General features: G+C 43.1%; 1 protein-coding gene across 1 annotated transcript in view; it reads left to right on the top strand.

Annotated features, from left to right (window-relative positions):
• anos1b (anosmin 1b) overlaps nt 1-19,415 on the top strand; it is a 172,191-nt gene that overhangs the window by 140,017 nt on the left and 12,759 nt on the right. Inside the window, exons 7-8 of the mRNA XM_046300364.1 lie at nt 2,580-2,788; nt 12,765-12,900. Coding sequence (XP_046156320.1) covers nt 2,580-2,788; nt 12,765-12,900 — 345 coding nt within the window. The remainder of the gene's footprint in view (nt 1-2,579; nt 2,789-12,764; nt 12,901-19,415) is intronic.

Below are 19,415 nucleotides of genomic sequence, written 5' to 3' on the forward strand. Positions count from 1 at the left end.
CACAAACACACACAGTTCTCACACACACACACACACACACACACACACACACACACACACACACACACACACACACACACACACACACACACACACACACACACACACACACACACACACACACACACACACAGGCAAACACAGTTTTCTCTCTCACACACACACAGTTCTCACACAAACAAACACCCACGCAGTTTTCACACACACACACATATACACATACCGTTTTCATACACACACAGACACACACACAGAAAACCCCCACATACACACACAGTTGTCACACACACACACACACAGGTACAGTATATTGCCTCCTTTACAACCCCTTTCTCCAACTCAGTTCTCATAACACAGTATATTGCACACACACACAACCCCTTTCTCCAACTCAGGTACAGTATACACGGTACAGTATATTGCCTCCTTTACAACCCCTTTCTCAAGCTCAGGTTTTCATACACACACAGACACACACACAGAAAAAACCCCTCCAACATACACACACAGTTGTCACACACACACACACCCCTTTCTCACTCACACACAACCCCTTTCTCCAACACTCCTCCTTTACAGTTCTCAACCCCTTTCTCCAACAACAAAACACACACATAACACAGACCCCTTTCTCCACACAAACACACCCCTTTCTCCACAGGTACAGTATTGTCACAACACACACAGGTACAGTTATTGCCTCATTTACAACACACTCACTCAGGTACAGTATATTGCCTCCTTTACAACCCCTTTCTCAAGCTCAGGTACAGTATATTGCCTCACACCCCTTTCTCCACAGGTACAGTATATTGCCTCCTTTACAACCCCTTTCTCCACTCAGGTACAGTATATTGCCTCACACACACACACAACTCAGGTACAGTATATTGCCTCCTTTACAACCCCTTTCTCCAACTCAGGTACAGTACACAACCCCTTTCTCCAGCACACCTCACACAAGCTCAGGTACAGTATATTGCCTCCTTTACAACCCCTTTCTCCAACTCAGGTACAGTATATTGCACATATTGCCTCCACAACCCCTTTCTCCACTCACAGTATATTGCCTCCTTTACAACCCCTTTCTCCAGCTCAGGTACAGTATATTGCCTCCTTTACAACCCCTTTCTCCAGCTCAGGTACAGTATATTGCCTCCTTTACAACCCCTTTCTCCAACTCAGGTACAGTATATTGCCTCCTTTACAACCCCTTTCTCCAGCTCAGGTACAGTATATTGCCTCCTTTACAACCCCTTTCTCCAAGCTCAGGTACAGTATATTGCCTCCTTTACAACCCCTCAAGCTCAGGTACAGTATATTGCCTCCTTTACAACCCCTTTCTCCAACTCAGGTACAGTATATTGCCTCCTTTACAACCCCTTTCTCCAACTCAGGTACAGTATATTGCCTCCTTTACAACCCCTTTCTCCAGCTCAGGTACAGTATATTGCCTCCTTTACAAATGTATTCAGTAAATTCACATTGAAGCATTTTTCTTTAATTTCCAAGTGTTTGGAGGTTTATTTATCTGAGTTCAGCTTCCCTCTTCGAGGATCATTAGCAGTGAGGAATCTCCTGCCTCAGAAGCACAACCCCTTTCTCCAGCTCAGCAGTCCTCCTTTATATTCACACATTGAAGCTTTTTTCTTTAATTTCTGTTTGGAGGTTTATTTATCTCTGAGGATCATTAGCACTCCTGCCTCACACACACACATACACACCTTACTGTCTCTGACACACACACACACACACACACACACACACACACACACACACACACACACACACACACACACACACACACACACACACACACACACACACATTCAGCGTGTATATTATACACTCTTTACACCAAACCGTCACACTGTGAATAGACTGGACGTGTTTAGTTAGATTAGAGGACGATGAAGAGTAGTAGGATGATGAAGAGTAGTAGCGTATATGTCCAACCTTCAAGATGACCAAGAACCATGATGGCACTGCATCGCTGCTTCAATACAAAATAAAGCATTTAAGGGGCAGCAGAGAATTTATTTTCATTGCCGTCTTTTACAGTGATCTCTATCTTTTCACAATATACTGACCTGTCAGTGACCTCTCTTTCACCTCTCCTGTGGTGATATACCTCACTAGTTTAGTGACCTCTCTTTCACCTCTCCTGTGGTGATATACCTCATTAGCTCAGTGACCTCTCTTTCACCTCTTCTGTCGTGATATACCTCACTAGCTCAGTGACCTCTCTTTCACCTCTCCTGTGGTGATATACCTCATTAGCTCAGTGACCTCTCTTTCACCTCTTCTGTCGTGATATACCTCACTAGCTCAGTGACCTCTCTTTCACCTCTCCTGTGGTGATATACCTCACTAGCTCAGTGACCTCTCTTTCACCTCTTCTGTGGTGATATACCTCACTGGCTCAGTGACCTCTCTTTCACCTCTCCTGTGGTGATACACCTCACTAGCTCAGTGACCTCTCTTTCACCTCTTCTGTCGTGATATACCTCACTAGCTCAGTGATGTTAGAGGATAGCGATGAAGAGTACTAACCATCCCTCATCTCTCTTCTCCCCCAGACCCGTTCCCCCCAGAGGCCCCCCAGAGTGTTCGTGCTGGGAACGAGACCCAGGGGACGGATGGCAGCAGTGTGGGGGTACAGATCCTCTGGGACCCCCCCAAAGAGGGAGACCTTCCAGTTCATCACTACAAGGTCACCTGTAGCGCTCGCCACGCCCTTCGCCCCTCTGCACAGGACAGAAAGGACAACGCCCGGGTCACCCAGGGAGTGAGAGAATACACACACACACAGACACACAGACACACACACACACAGACAGACACACACACACACACACACAGCACACACACACACACACACACAGACAGACAGACAGACAGACAGACAGACAGACAGACAGACAGACAGACAGACAGACAGACAGACAGACAGACAGACAGACAGACAGACAGACAGACAGACAGACAGACAGACAGACAGACAGACAGACAGACAGACAGACAGACAGACACACTTCTATTTTCTCTACAAACTTTAAACAAGGGAGAGCTACTAAGCTATCCAAGCTCGCTCAACTCTGTAACTCTTTGCCTGCAAAAAACAATGCACTCATGTCTACCGTCACTGCATGTCCCACTGTGCAGACTGCAGAAGTCATGCAGGTGCTGTAGGATGTACACAGTTACACACGCAGCAGCCGCAGCACCTGGGGTTTTAATAAAGTGCTGTCCTCTGGAGTCATTTCTCTACAAAAGCTCAGAGACCAAAAGCAACAGCTGTGCGTTTTATGGAAACCTTAACCGTTCTCCCGTTAACCAACGGCTCCTCGCATGGTTCTGATTACCGTTTTGGATTTTACTAGTACACCGGACTCCATTTCACACAATATTCTCCATTTTACACAATATTCTCCATTTCACACAATATTCTCCATTTTACACAATATTCTCCATTTCACACGATATTCTCCATTTCACACAATATTCTCCATTTTACACAGTATTCTCCATTTTACACAATATTCTCCATTTTACACAATATTCTCCATTTTACACAGTATTCTCCATTTTACACAATATTCTCCATTTTACACAATATTCTCCATTTCACACAGTATTCTCCATTTTACACAGTATTCTCCATTTTACACAATATTCTCCATTTTACACAGTATTCTTTTACACAATATTCTCCATTTTACACAATATTCTTCATTTTACACGATATTCTCCATTTTACATGATATTCTATGATAAAGAGCGACTGTTTTCACATGGCAGGTGAACCAAAAGCATTTCAACTGAATGTGGTTTAATTGCTTTACAAATCATGCTATAATTAACCTCCAATAACACAGAGACTGAGATTTAGAAAATACATTTCATATAATGTGAATGATGTGTTGACCTCAATTTAGCCGTAAATATACACACTTCATTTAGCTACCAAGCACACACACACACGCACGCACACACACACACACACACACTCTGTGTCATAGTGCTGATTGCCTCTGACTGGGATGGGCTGTTGCGCTTTGTGTCTGTGTTTAACATAAATCACATGACAAAACCAGCCAGTCGTTGTGGGACAAGGAAAAAGGCGTGGACATTAGCAGTACTTAATGAAGCAATAAGGCCAGAGGAGGTGTGATATATGACCAATATACCGCGGCGAAGGGCTGTTCTTAGGTACGACGCAACGTGGAGTGCCTGGACACGTCCCTTAGCTGTAACGGTTCTCTTCTTCCTCCTCCTCTGAAGAGGATCGGACCAAAATGCAGCGCGTAGCTGGTGTTCACGTTCCTTAATAAAGGACAAACTCAAACATGAACATAATACAAAACAAGAAATGTGAAACCAAAACAGCCCTATCTGGTACAAACACAGAGACAGGAACAATCACCCACAAAACCCAACACCAAACAGGCTACCTAAATATGGTTCCCAATCAGAGACAATGACTAACACCTGCCTCTGATTGAGAACCATATCAGGCCCAAACACAGAAACAGACAAACTAGACACACAACATAGAATGCCCACTCAGATCACACCCTGACCAAACAAAACATTGAAACATACAAAGCAAACTATGGTCAGGGTGTGACATTAGCCGTGGTATATTGGCCATATACCACAAACCCCCGAGGTGCCTTATTACTATTATAAACTGGTTACCTAGGTAATTATAACAGTAAAAAATAACTGTTTTGTCATATCCGTGGTATACGGTCTGATATACCACGGCTGTCAGCCAATCAGCATTCAGGGCTCGAACCACCCAGTTTATAACGGTCATTAACTAATGTGTATGACGGTCAATGGAACTCGTTTGTGTTGGTGCAGCCCAGAGTTCTATAATATTGTGAGTGAGTGGACTGTACAGGAAGTATGAAGTCGTGGCCTTGGTCGGTCTGACAGGGCAATAAAGGAATGGGCCATTTAAACAGTCATAATGCCTTTGATCCTTTCTCCTGATGAGGACGGTTGACCAGCCCTGCTCTGAGACATGGTCATGAATTTTTACAAGGAGATCCCTAACAACGTGTTCCCACCCAGCTGCACTCGCCAAGCCACCACACGCGCGCACACACACACACACATACACACACGCACACTCACACGCACACATACATACATACATACACACACAAACACACACACGCACACATACATACACATACATACATACACACATTCACACACATACATACACACATACATATGCATACATACATACACACACAAACACACATACGCATACACATTCACACTCACACACATGCACACGCACACACATTCACACACACAACACACACACATGCACACTCACACATATGCAACACACACACACACACACACACAAACACACACACACAAACACACTCACACACATGCACACGCACACATACACACACACAAACTCACACATGCACACACACACACGCATACACATACACACACCCACACACATACACACACCCACAAACACACACACACACATTCACACATACACACACACACAAACACATTCACACTCACGCACATGCACACACACACACACACACATACACATTCACAAACACAAACACACACACACACACGCATACACATGCACACACAAACACACACATGCACCCACACAAACACGCATACACATGCACACACATGCACCCACACAAACACCCACACAAACACACACACACACTCACATACATGTTCACATATGCATGCAGCCATACCCTTCTACACCCCCCCCCCATATTGATAGGAACACCCCCCCCATATTGATTGGAACACACCACCCCCCATATTGATAGGAACACACAACCCCCATATTGATAGGAACACACCACCACCCATATTGATAGGAACACACCACCCCCCATATTGATAGGAACACACCACCCCCCATATTGATAGGAACACACCACCCCCATATTGATAGGAACACACCACCCCCCCATATTGATAGGAACACACCACCCCCCATATTGATAGGAACACACCCCCCCCATATTGATAGGAACACACCCCCCCCATATTGATAGGAACACCCCCCCCCATATTGATAGGAACACACCACCACCCCATATTGATAGGAACACACCACCACCCCATATTGATAGGAACACACCACCACCCCATATTGATAGGAACACACCACCCCCATATTGATAGGAACACACCACCACCCCATATTGATAGGAACACACCACCACCCCATATTGATAGGAACACACCACCCCCCATATTGATAGGAACACACCACCACCCCATATTGATAGGAACACACCACCACCCCATATTGATAGGAACACACCACCCCCCATATTGATAGGAACACACCACCCCCATATTGATAGGAACACACCACCACCCCATATTGATAGGAACACACCACCCCCCATATTGATAGGAACACACCACCCCCCATATTGATAGGAACACACCACCCCCATATTGATAGGAACACACCACCACCCCATATTGATAGGAACACACCACCCCCCATATTGATAGGAACACCCCCCATATTGATAGGAACACACTACCCCCATATTGATAGGAACACACTACCCCCATATTGATAGGAACACACCCCCCATATTGATAGGAACACACACCCCCATATTGATAGGAACACACACCCCCATATTGATAGGAACACACACACCCCCATATTGATAGGAACACACCACCACCCCATCCCCCATATTGATAGGAACACACCACCACCCAATATTGATAGGAACACACCACCACCCAATATTGATAGGAACACACCACCACCCCATCCCCCAATATTGATAGGAACACACCACCCCCCATATTGATAGGAACACACCACCACCCCATCCCCCCATATTGATAGGAACACACCACCACCCAATATTGATAGGAACACACCACCACCCCATCCCCCATATTGATAGGAACACACCACCCCCCATATTGATAGGAACACACCACCACCCCATCCCCCCATATTGATAGGAACACACCACCACCCAATATTGATAGGAACACACCACCACCCCATCCCCCATATTGATAGGAACACACCACCCCCCCATATTGATAGGAACACACCACCACCCAATATTGATAGGAACACACCACCCCCATATTGATAGGAACACACCACCCCCCATATTGATAGGAACACACCACCACCACAGACTCTGTTGCAGAGGTAGACATCTTCTGGTAATGTAGATCAGAACATGTCTTCAGCTGTAGTATTACAGACCAACACAAATCACAATCCCCCTGCATCTTTCCACGCACACAAGCGCACACGTGAACACACACAGTAGTAGTGTATGTTTTGGCTCTACATAGGCTTCTGCTGAGGGGAGGAAGGCTCATAATAATGTCTGGAACAGAGCAAATGGAATGGCATCAAACACATAGAAACCATGTGACACATAGAAACCATGTGACACATAGAAACCATGTGACACATAGAAACCATGTGACACATAGAAACCATGTGACACATAGAAACCATGTGACACACAGAAACCATGTGACACATAGAAACCATGTGACACATAGAAACCATGTGACACATAGAAACCATCTGACACATAGAAACCATGTGACACAGAAACCATGTGACACAGAAACCATGTGACACATAGAAACCATGTGACACACAGAAACCATGTGACACACAGAAACCATGTGACACATAGAAACCATGTGACACATAGAAACCATGTGACACATAGAAACCATGTGACATAGAAACCATGTGACACAGAAACCATGTGACACAGAAACCATGTGACACATGAAACCATTCCACATAGAAACCACATTCGGCTCAGGCTGTGACACATAGAAACCATGTGACCCCACAGAAACCATGTGCCACATAGAAACCTGTGACAGGGCATAGAAACCATGTGACACACAGAAACCATGTGACACACAGAAAACCATGTGAAAAACAGGTGACACATGGAGGCCATGTGTTTGATTAGTATTCCATGATTCCTCCAGGCTTTATCATGTTGTGTCTCCCCATGAAGGTGCCAAATCCTGAGACAGGGCTAGGAAATACTTTAAACCCATGTTGATGTGCTGTCATCAAAAGGGAAACATAAAAGAAAAACAGGTTTAACTCTCAGTGTTGCATTAGTATCTCCTGTTACCTGTCTATCTATCATGTTGTGTCTACCTATGTAGCAGGGTAAATGAGCAGTCAGGAACACTTTAAACCTTATGTTGATGTGCTGTCACTCAAAACACATAATGGAAAACAGCTCTCTCTGTCTGTCTGTGTGTCTGTGTGTCTGTGTGTCTGTGTGTCTGTGTGTCTGTGTGTCTGTCTGTCTGTCTGTCTGTCTGTCTGTCTGTCTGTCTGTCTGTCTGTCTGTCTGTCTGTCTGTCTGTCTGTCTGTCTGTCTGTCTGTCTGTCTGTCTGTCTGTCTGTCTGTCTGTCTGTCTGTCTGTCTGTGTGCGTGTGCGCGTGCGCGTGTGTCTGTGCGTGTGTGTGTGTGGAGATGATCAATCAGGATGATAGAGTCAAAGATCTCTTCTAGCGGTCACTCAGAGCGGTAGTATGTCTGAATCATTTTAAAACGGGCCAAAAACAGTCCACAGACGATGAATGATGGATGTCCCTCTCTTGATAAAAGATGCCTGTCGTGAGAAGCAGACAGAGTTTACCTGACCCTTTGTAAAGGTTATTCTCAACTGACATCCGTTGTTCCATACCTGGCTAACCTTCATCAGTCAGACTGGGCACATAAAAGACTGGCATCGCTTTGGAACTGTGTCGAATGGAGACCTACCATTGGTTCCAGAATGGAGACCTACCATTGGTTCCAGTCACAGTCCTATACTGTTAAACAACTTCCATCCTTTTCATCATCCATGGTATACGAGCTGACTGAATAGAGTTCCACCACCGTAAGGTTATTCACATAACGTTACTGTTATAGTAACATGTACCTGTGCTTTCTAAGAACAATTCATGGCCTTCATGTCCTTTAGATTCATGGCCTTTAGATTCATGTCCTTTAGATTCATGGCCTTTAGATTCATGTCTTTTAGATTCATGGTTTTAGATTCATGGCCTTCATGGCCTTTAGATTCATGGCCTTTAGATTCATGGCCTTTAGATTCATGTCCTTTAGATTCATGTCCTTTAGATTCATGGCCTTTAGATTCATGGCCTTTAGATTCATGTCCTTTAGATTCATGTCCTTTAGATTCATGTCCTTTAGATTCATGGACTTTAGATTCATGGCCTTTAGATTCATGGCCTTTAGATTCATGGCCTTTAGATTCATGTCCTTTAGATTCATGGACTTTAGATTGATGTAGGCTTTGTGTCATCAGTGCTTTGGCTAGACGTGAGTTTATGGGGAAGAATTAGTTTGAAAAGATGACAGCCTTGAATGGCTCTGTTCACGTCCTTTAGATTCTGTTCATCTCATGGAACCAACACTTCACATGATGCGTTTATAATTTTGTTCAGTATGTAAATTTCAACATGTAACGTGTTGTTCCCTTTATGTAACATGTAACGTGTTGGTCCCATGTAACATGTAACGTGTTTTAGTTCCCACTTTAACATGTAACTTTGTGTCATCAGTGTTTGGCTCCCAGTTTATGGGGAACATGTTTGAAAAGATGACAAATGGCGTTCACGTTGTTCATCTCATGTAACATTAATGATGCGTTTATCCCATGTAACATGTAACGTGTTGTTCCCATGTAACATGTAACGTGTTGGTCCCATGTAACATGTAACGTGTTGTTCCCATGTAACATGTAACGTGTTGGTCCCATGTAACATGTAACGTGTTGTCCCATGTAACATGTAACGTGTTGTCCCATGTAACATGTAACGTGTTGTTCCCATGTAACATGTAACGTGTTGTTCCCATGTAACATGTAACGTGTTGGTCCCATGTAACATGTAACGTGTTGTTCCCATGTAACATGTAACGTGTTGGTCCCATGTAACATGTAACGTGTTGTTCCCATGTAACATGTAACGTGTTGGTCCCATGTAACATGTAACGTGTTGGTCCCATGTAACATGTAACGTGTTGGTCCCATGTAACATGTAACGTGTTGGTCCCATGTAACATGTAACGTGTTGTTCCCATGTAACATGTAACGTGTTGTTCCCATGTAACATGTAACGTGTTGTTCCCATGTAACATGTAACGTGTTGTTCCCATGTAACATGTAACGTGTTGGTCCCATGTAACATGTAACGTGTTGGTCCCATGTAACATGACCTGAAATAAAAGATCCCAGAAATGTTCCGTGTGCACAAAAAAGCATATTTCTCAAAAATGTTGTGCACGATTTTGTTTATACATTCCTGTTAGTGAGCATTCCTCCTTTGCCAAGATAATCCATCCACCTGACAGGTGTGGTACGTCAAGAAGCTGATTAAACAGCATGATCATTACACAGGTGCATCTTGTGCTGGGGACAATAAAAGGCCACTAAAATGTGCAGGTTTGGGACAACACAATGTCACAGATGTCTCAAGTTTTGCGGGAACATGCAATTGGCATGCCGACTGCAGGAATGTTTACCTGAGCTTTTGCCAGATAATTGAATGTTCATTTCTCTACCATAAGCCACATCCAACAACATTTAGAGAATTTGACTGTACGTCCAACCGGCCTCGCAAAACCGCAGACCACGTGTAACCAAGCCAGCCCAGGACCTCCACATCCAGCTTCTTCACATGCTGGATCGTCTGAGACCAGTCACCCGGACAGCTGATGAAACAGTGGGTTTGCACAACCGAAGAATTTCTGCACAAACTGTCAGAAACCGTCTCAGGGAAGCTCATCTGCGTGCCCGTCGTCCTCACCAGGGTCTCGACCTGACTGCAGTTTGGCTCACCTTCGATGGCCACTGGCACGCACTTCCCGGATGAATCCCGGTTTCAACTGTACCAGGCAGATGGCAGACAACGTGTATGGTGTCGTGTGGGCGAGCGGTTTGCTGATGTCAACGTTGTGAACAGAGTGCCCCGTGGTGGTGGTGGGGTTATGTTATGGGCAGGCGTAAGCTATGGACAATGAACACAATTGCATTCTATCAAAGGCAGTTTAAATGCACAGAGATACTCTGACATGATCCTGAGACCCATTGTCGTTCCATTCATCCACCACCATCACCTCATGTTTCAGCATGATAATACACAACCCCATTGTCGTTCCATTCATCCACCACCATCACCTCATGTTTCAGCATGATAATACACAACCCCATTGTCGTTCCATTCATCCACCACCATCACCTCATGTTTCAGCATGATAATACACAACCCCATTGTCGTTCCATTCATCCACCACCATCACCTCATGTTTCAGCATGATAATACACAACCCCATTGTCGTTCCATTCATCCACCACCATCACCTCATGTTTCAGCATGATAATACACAACCCCATTGTCGTTCCATTCATCCACCACCATCACCTCATGTTTCAGCATGATAATACACAACCCCATTGTCGTTCCATTCATCCACCACCATCACCTCCTGTTTCAGCATGATAATACACAACCCCATTGTCGTTCCATTCATCCACCACCATCACCTCATGTTTCAGCATGATAATACACAACCCCATTGTCGTTCCATTCATCCACCACCATCACCTCATGTTTCAGCATGATAATACACAACCCCATTGTCGTTCCATTCATCCACCACCATCACCTCATGTTTCAGCATGATAATACACAACCCCATTGTCGTTCCATTCATCCACCACCATCACCTCATGTTTCAGCATGATAATACACAACCCCATTGTCGTTCCATTCATCCACCACCATCACCTCATGTTTCAGCATGATAATACACAACCCCATTGTCGTTCCATTCATCCACCACCATCACCTCATGTTTCATCATGATAATACACAACCCCATTGTCGTTCCATTCATCCACCACCATCACCTCATGTTTCATCATGATAATACACAACCCCATTGTCGTTCCATTCATCCACCACCATCACCTCATGTTTCAGCATGATAATACACAACCCCATTGTCGTTCCATTCATCCACCACCATCACCTCATGTTTCAGCATGATAATACACAACCCCATTGTCGTTCCATTCATCCACCACCATCACCTCATGTTTCAGCATGATAATACACAACCCCATGTCACAGGGATCTGCCATTCATCCACCACCATCACCTCATGTTTCAGCATGATAAAGCACAACCCCATGTCACAGGGATCTGTACACAATTCCTGGAAGCTGAAAATGTCCCAGTTCTTCCATGGCCTTCATACTCACCAGACATGTCACCTATTGAGCATGTTTGGGATGCTCTGGATCGACGTGTGCGACAGCGTTTTTCAGTTGCCACCAATATCCAGCTATGTCTCACAGCCATTGAAGAGGATTGGGACAACATTCCACAAGCCACAATCAACAGCCTGATTGTGAAGGACTCTTTTTTTGAAGGAGATGTGTCGTGCTGCATGAGGTAAATGGTCACAGCAGATAATGATTGGTTGTCTGATCCACACCCCCCTTTTTTTTAAGGTGTCTGTGACCAACAGATGCACGTCTGTATTCCAAGTCATGTGAAATCCATAGATTAAGGCCTACATTTTTTTATTTCAATTGTCTGATTTCCTAATTTGAACTGAATAGGATTTCTATGGTGCTGTGACTGTAATGACCATGTTGTGTGTGTGTTTTATCTGTGTCTCTGTCAGGCTGTGTGTGAGATGGATCTCCAAGGTCTGCTGCCAGGTACCTCTTACCTGATCCAGGTCCAGGCCATCTCCTACTGGGGACAGAAACGCCTGAAGAGTGGCCGTGCCCAGCTCACCTTTACCACAAAAACTACAGGTAAACAACTCACCTTTACCTCTCAAACTACAGGTAAACGACTTACCTTTACCTCTCAAAATACAGGTAAACGACTCACCTTTACCTCTCAAACTACAGGTAAACGACTCACCTTTACCACAAAAACTACAGGTAAACGACTCACCTTTACCTCTCAAACTACAGGTAAACGACTTACCTGTACCTCTCAAAATACAGGTAAACGACTCACCTTTACCACAAAAACTACAGGTAAACGACTCACCTTTACCTCTCAAACTACAGGTAAACTACTCACATTTACCTCTCAAACTACAGGTAAACTACTCGCCTTTATCACTCAAACTACAGGTAAACAACTCGCCTTTATCACTCAAACTACAGGTAAAGTAGTCATCTTTACTACTCACCTTTACCGCTCAACTACAGGTAAACTCCCTGCCTTTACCACTCAAACTACAGGTAAAGTAGTCACCTTTACTACTCAGCTTTACCACTCAAATTACAGGTAAACTATTCACCTTTACCACTCAAACTACAGGTAAACTATTCACCTTTACCACTCAAACTACAGGTGAACTATTCACCTTTACCACTCAAACTACAGGTGAACTATTCACCTTTACCACTCAAACTACAGGTGAACTATTCACCTTTACCACTCAAATTACAGGTAAACTATTCACCTTTACCACTCAAATTACAGGTGAACTATTCACCTTTACCACTCAAATTACAGGTAAACTATTCACCTTTACCACTCAAATTACAGGTGAACTATTCACCTTTACCACTAAATTACAGGTGAACTATTCACTCAAATTACAGGTGAACTATTCACCTATTTACAGGTAAACATTCACTTTACCACTCAAATTACAGGTAAACTATTCACCTTTACCACTCAAACTACAGGTGAACTATTCACCTTTACTACTCAGCTTTACCACTCAAACTACAGGTAAACTATTCACCTTTACCACTCAAACTACAGGTGAACTATTCACCTTTACCACTCAAACTACAGGTAAACTATTCACCTTTACCACTCAAATTACAGGTAAACTATTCACCTTTACCACTCAAACTACAGGTGAACTATTCACCTTTACCACTCAAATTACAGGTAAAGTAGTCACCTTTACTACTCAGCTTTACCACTCAAATTACAGGTAAACTATTCACCTTTACCACTCAAATTACAGGTAAACTATTCACCTTTACCACTCAAACTACAGGTGAACTATTCACCTTTACCACTCAAATTACAGGTAAACTATTCACCTTTACCACTCAAATTACAGGTAAACTATTCACCTTTACCACTCAAATTACAGGTAAACTATTCACCTTTACCACTCAAACTACAGGTGAACTATTCACCTTTACCACTCAAACTACAGGTAAACTATTCACCTTTACCACTCAAATTACAGGTAAACTATTCACCTTTACCACTGAAATTACAGGTAAACTATTCACCTTTACCACTCAAATTACAGGTAAACTATTCACCTTTACCACTCAAATTACAGGTAAACTATTCACCTTTACCACTCAAACTACAGGTAAAGTAGTCACCTTTACTACTCAGCTTTACCACTCAAATTACAGGTGAACTATTCACCTTTACCACTCAAACTACAGGTAAACTATTCACCTTTACCACTCAAATTACAGGTAAACTATTCACCTTTACCACTCAAACTACAGGTGAACTATTCACCTTTACCACTCAAATTACAGGTAAACTATTCACCTTTACCACTCAAATTACAGGTAAACTATTCACCTTTACCACTCAAACTACAGGTAAAGTAGTCACCTTTACTACTCAGCTTTACCACTCAAATTACAGGTGAACTATTCACCTTTACCACTCAAACTACAGGTAAACTATTCACCTTTACCACTCAAATTACAGGTAAACTATTCACCTTTACCACTCAAACTACAGGTGAACTATTCACCTTTACCACTCAAATTACAGGTAAACTATTCACCTTTACCACTCAAATTACAGGTAAACTATTCACCTTTACCACTCAAACTACAGGTGAACTATTCACCTTTACCACTCAAATTACAGGTAAACTATTCACCTTTACCACTCAAATTACAGGTAAACTATTCACCTTTACCACTCAAATTACAGGTAAACTATTCACCTTTACCACTCAAACTACAGGTGAACTATTCACCTTTACCACTCAAACTACAGGTAAACTATTCACCTTTACCACTCAAATTACAGGTAAACTATTCACCTTTACCACTGAAATTACAGGTAAACTATTCACCTTTACCACTCAAATTACAGGTAAACTATTCACCTTTACCACTCAAATTACAGGTAAACTATTCACCTTTACCACTCAAACTACAGGTAAAGTAGTCACCTTTACTACTCAGCTTTACCACTCAAATTACAGGTGAACTATTCACCTTTACCACTCAAACTACAGGTAAACTATTCACCTTTACCACTCAAATTACAGGTAAACTATTCACCTTTACCACTCAAACTACAGGTGAACTATTCACCTTTACCACTCAAATTACAGGTAAACTATTCACCTTTACCACTCAAATTACAGGTAAACTATTCACCTTTACCACTCAAACTACAGGTAAAGTAGTCACCTTTACTACTCAGCTTTACCACTCAAATTACAGGTGAACTATTCACCTTTACCACTCAAACTACAGGTAAACTATTCACCTTTACCACTCAAATTACAGGTAAACTATTCACCTTTACCACTCAAACTACAGGTGAACTATTCACCTTTACCACTCAAACTACAGGTAAACTATTCACCTTTACCACTCAAACTACAGGTGAACTATTCACCTTTACCACTCAAATTACAGGTAAACTATTCACCTTTACCACTCAAATTACAGGTAAACTATTCACCTTTACCACTCAAACTACAGGTAAACTATTCACCTTTACCACTCAAACTACAGGTGAACTATTCACCTTTACCACTCAAACTACAGGAAAACTATTCACCTTTACCACTCAAACTACAGGTGAACTATTCACCTTTACCACTCAAATTACAGGTAAACTATTCACCTTTACCACTCAAATTACAGGTGAACTATTCACCTTTACCACTCAAACTACAGGTAAACTATTCACCTTTACCACTCAAATTACAGGTAAACTATTCACCTTTACCACTCAAATTACAGGTAAACTATTCACCTTTACCACTCAAATTACAGGTAAACTATTCACCTTTACCACTCAAATTACAGGTAAACTATTCACCTTTACCACTCAAACTACAGGTAAACTATTCACCTTTACCACTCAGCTTTACCACTCAAACTACAGGTGAACTATTCACCTTTACCACTCAAATTACAGGTAAACTATTCACCTTTACCACTCAAATTACAGGTAAACTATTCACCTTTACCACTCAAACTACAGGTGAACTATTCACCTTTACCACTCAAATTACAGGTAAACTATTCACCTTTACCACTCAAACTACAGGTAAACTATTCACCTTTACCACTCAGCTTTACCACTCAAACTACAGGTGAACTATTCACCTTTACCACTCAAATTACAGGTAAACTATTCACCTTTACCACTCAAATTACAGGTAAACTATTCACCTTTACCACTCAAACTACAGGTGAACTATTCACCTTTACCACTCAAATTACAGGTAAACTATTCACCTTTACCACTCAAATTACAGGTAAACTATTCACCTTTACCACTCAAACTACAGGTAAACTATTCACCTTTACCACTCAAATTACAGGTAAACTATTCACCTTTACCACTCAAATTACAGGTAAACTATTCACCTTTACCACTCAAATTACAGGTAAACTATTCACCTTTACCACTCAAATTACAGGTAAACTATTCACCTTTACCACTCAAACTACAGGTGAACTATTCACCTTTACCACTCAAATTACAGGTAAACTATTCACCTTTACCACTCAAACTACAGGTGAACTATTCACCTTTACCACTCAAATTACAGGTGAACTATTCACCTTTACCACTCAAACTACAGGTGAACTATTCACCTTTACCACTCAAACTACAGGTAAACTATTCACCTTTACCACTCAAACTACAGGTGAACTATTCACCTTTACCACTCAAATTACAGGTGAACTATTCACCTTTACCACTCAAACTACAGGTGAACTATTCACCTTTACCACTCAAACTACAGGTAAACTATTCACCTTTACCACTCAAACTACAGGTAAACTATTCACCTTTACCACTCATGTAGAAGATTCTGTCGTGCACCTGACTAGGCATCCCCTTTCTCCGTTAGACAATGTGTCTGACCGAGTTGACATAAATCCAGTTGGTTGCATTTTATGATATACACTCTATATATTTTTTTATTACTAGGTTGTTCCTTTACATGGTATGATAGGGCCCCCACCCCCCAACATGTTCCCATCTTCCTGCTGCTATGCCTGACCTGGCTGCCTCCATCTGGGGGCCAGGCTGAAAGACATTATCCTGACCTGGCTACTTCCCTCTGGGGCCAGGCTGAAAGACATTATCCTGACCTGGCTACTTCCCTCTGGGGCCAGGCTGAAAGACATTATCCTGACCTGGCTACTTCCCTCTGGGGCCAGGCTGAAAGACATTATCCTGACCTGGCTACTTCCCTCTGGGGCCAGGCTGAAAGACATTATCCTGACCTGGCTACTTCCCTCTGGGGCCAGGCTGAAAAACATTATCCTGACCTGGCTACTTCCCTCTGGGGCCAGGCTGAAAGACATTATCCTGACCTGGCTACTTCCCTCTGGGGCCAGGCTGAAAGACATTATCCTGACCTGGCTACTTCCCTCTGGGGCCAGGCTGAAAGACATTATCCTGACCTGGCTACTTCCCTCTGAGGCCAGGCTGAAAGACATTATCCTGACCTGGCTACTTCCCTCTGGGGCCAGGCTGAAAGACATTATCCTGACCTGGCTACTTCCCTCTGGGGCCAGGCTGAAAGACATTATCCTGACCTGGCTACTTCCCTCTGTGGGCCAGGCTGAAAGACATTACCCTGACCTGGCTACTTCCCTCTGAGGCCAGGCTGAAAGACATTATCCTGACCTGGCTACTTCCCTCTGAGGCCAGGCTGAAAGACATTATCCTGACCTGGCTACTTCCCTCTGTGGGCCAGGCTGAAAGACATTATCCTGACCTGGCTACTTCCCTCTGTGGGCCAGGCTGAAAGACATTATCCTGACCTGGCTACTTCCCTCTGGGGCCAGGCTGAAAGACATTATCCTGACCTGGCTACTTCCCTCTGGGGCCAGGCTGAAAGACATTATCCTGACCTGGCTACTTCCCTCTGGGGCCAGGCTGAAAGACATTATCCTGACCTGGCTACTTCCCTCTGGGGCCAGGCTGAAAGACATTATCCTGACCTGGCTACTTCCCTCTGGGGCCAGGCTGAAAGACATTATCCTGACCTGGCTACTTCCCTCTGGGGCCAGGCTGAAAGACATTATCCTGACCTGGCTACTTCCCTCTGGGGCCAGGCTGAAAGACATGACCCTATCCCTCAGAAGCCAGGGCCTGGCTTGTATCAGTCCTGTTGATCAGAGCTTATCGAATCCCAACGGTTGGGAGGTTATCAATTGGAGAGGGCCCTGGGGATCCCTCCCAGAGAGTACCATTTAACCTTTAACCTGACCTTTTAGGTGGGTGCACACACAAACACACACACACACACACCAGTATCAGCCACATTCTGTGTTTTCTTTCCAGTGGTGGTTTCTGTCCTTTATTAGATTACATAAATCTTCCCCACAATTCTGGCAAAAGCATTTTCAGACTCTCTCTCACACACACACACACACACACACACACACACACACACACACACACACACACACACACACACACACACACACACACACACACACACACACACACACACACACACACACACACACACAAACACCATGGGGGCTTTGGTGGAACCCTCACAGCTTCCTGTTGCCTTTGGTCAGTCCTACATAGACTCTTAATGGCAGGCTTAGTTATACTGTGAGCCCAATCCATTTTTAATAAAGTAACTAAAACATGCATGGTATTTTCCTATGGCCCAATTAGTATCATTTTTCCTGTAAATCAGCTTATTCTTTATACGTCTTGACTTTTTTCATTCATTTTTTATCAGCACCTGGTGTTCCCAGTGGTGTAGCTCAGTTTCATGGGGCCCCAAAGCAAAGTCTGGGCTTAACCCCCCAAAATATGCAGTATTATAACTATACTATACTATACAGTATAACTATACTATACAGTATAACTATACTATACAGTATAACTATACTATACAGTGTAACTATACTATACTATACAGTATAACTACACTATACTATACCATACTATACTATACTATACTATACTATACTATACTATACTATACTATACTATAAAGTGTAACTATACTATACAGTATAACTAACTATACTATACTATACTATACTATACAGTATAACTATACTATACTATACTATACAGTATA

This window comes from Oncorhynchus gorbuscha, linkage group LG15 (assembly GCF_021184085.1).
Source record: "Oncorhynchus gorbuscha isolate QuinsamMale2020 ecotype Even-year linkage group LG15, OgorEven_v1.0, whole genome shotgun sequence".
Lineage (NCBI taxonomy): Eukaryota > Metazoa > Chordata > Actinopteri > Salmoniformes > Salmonidae > Oncorhynchus > Oncorhynchus gorbuscha.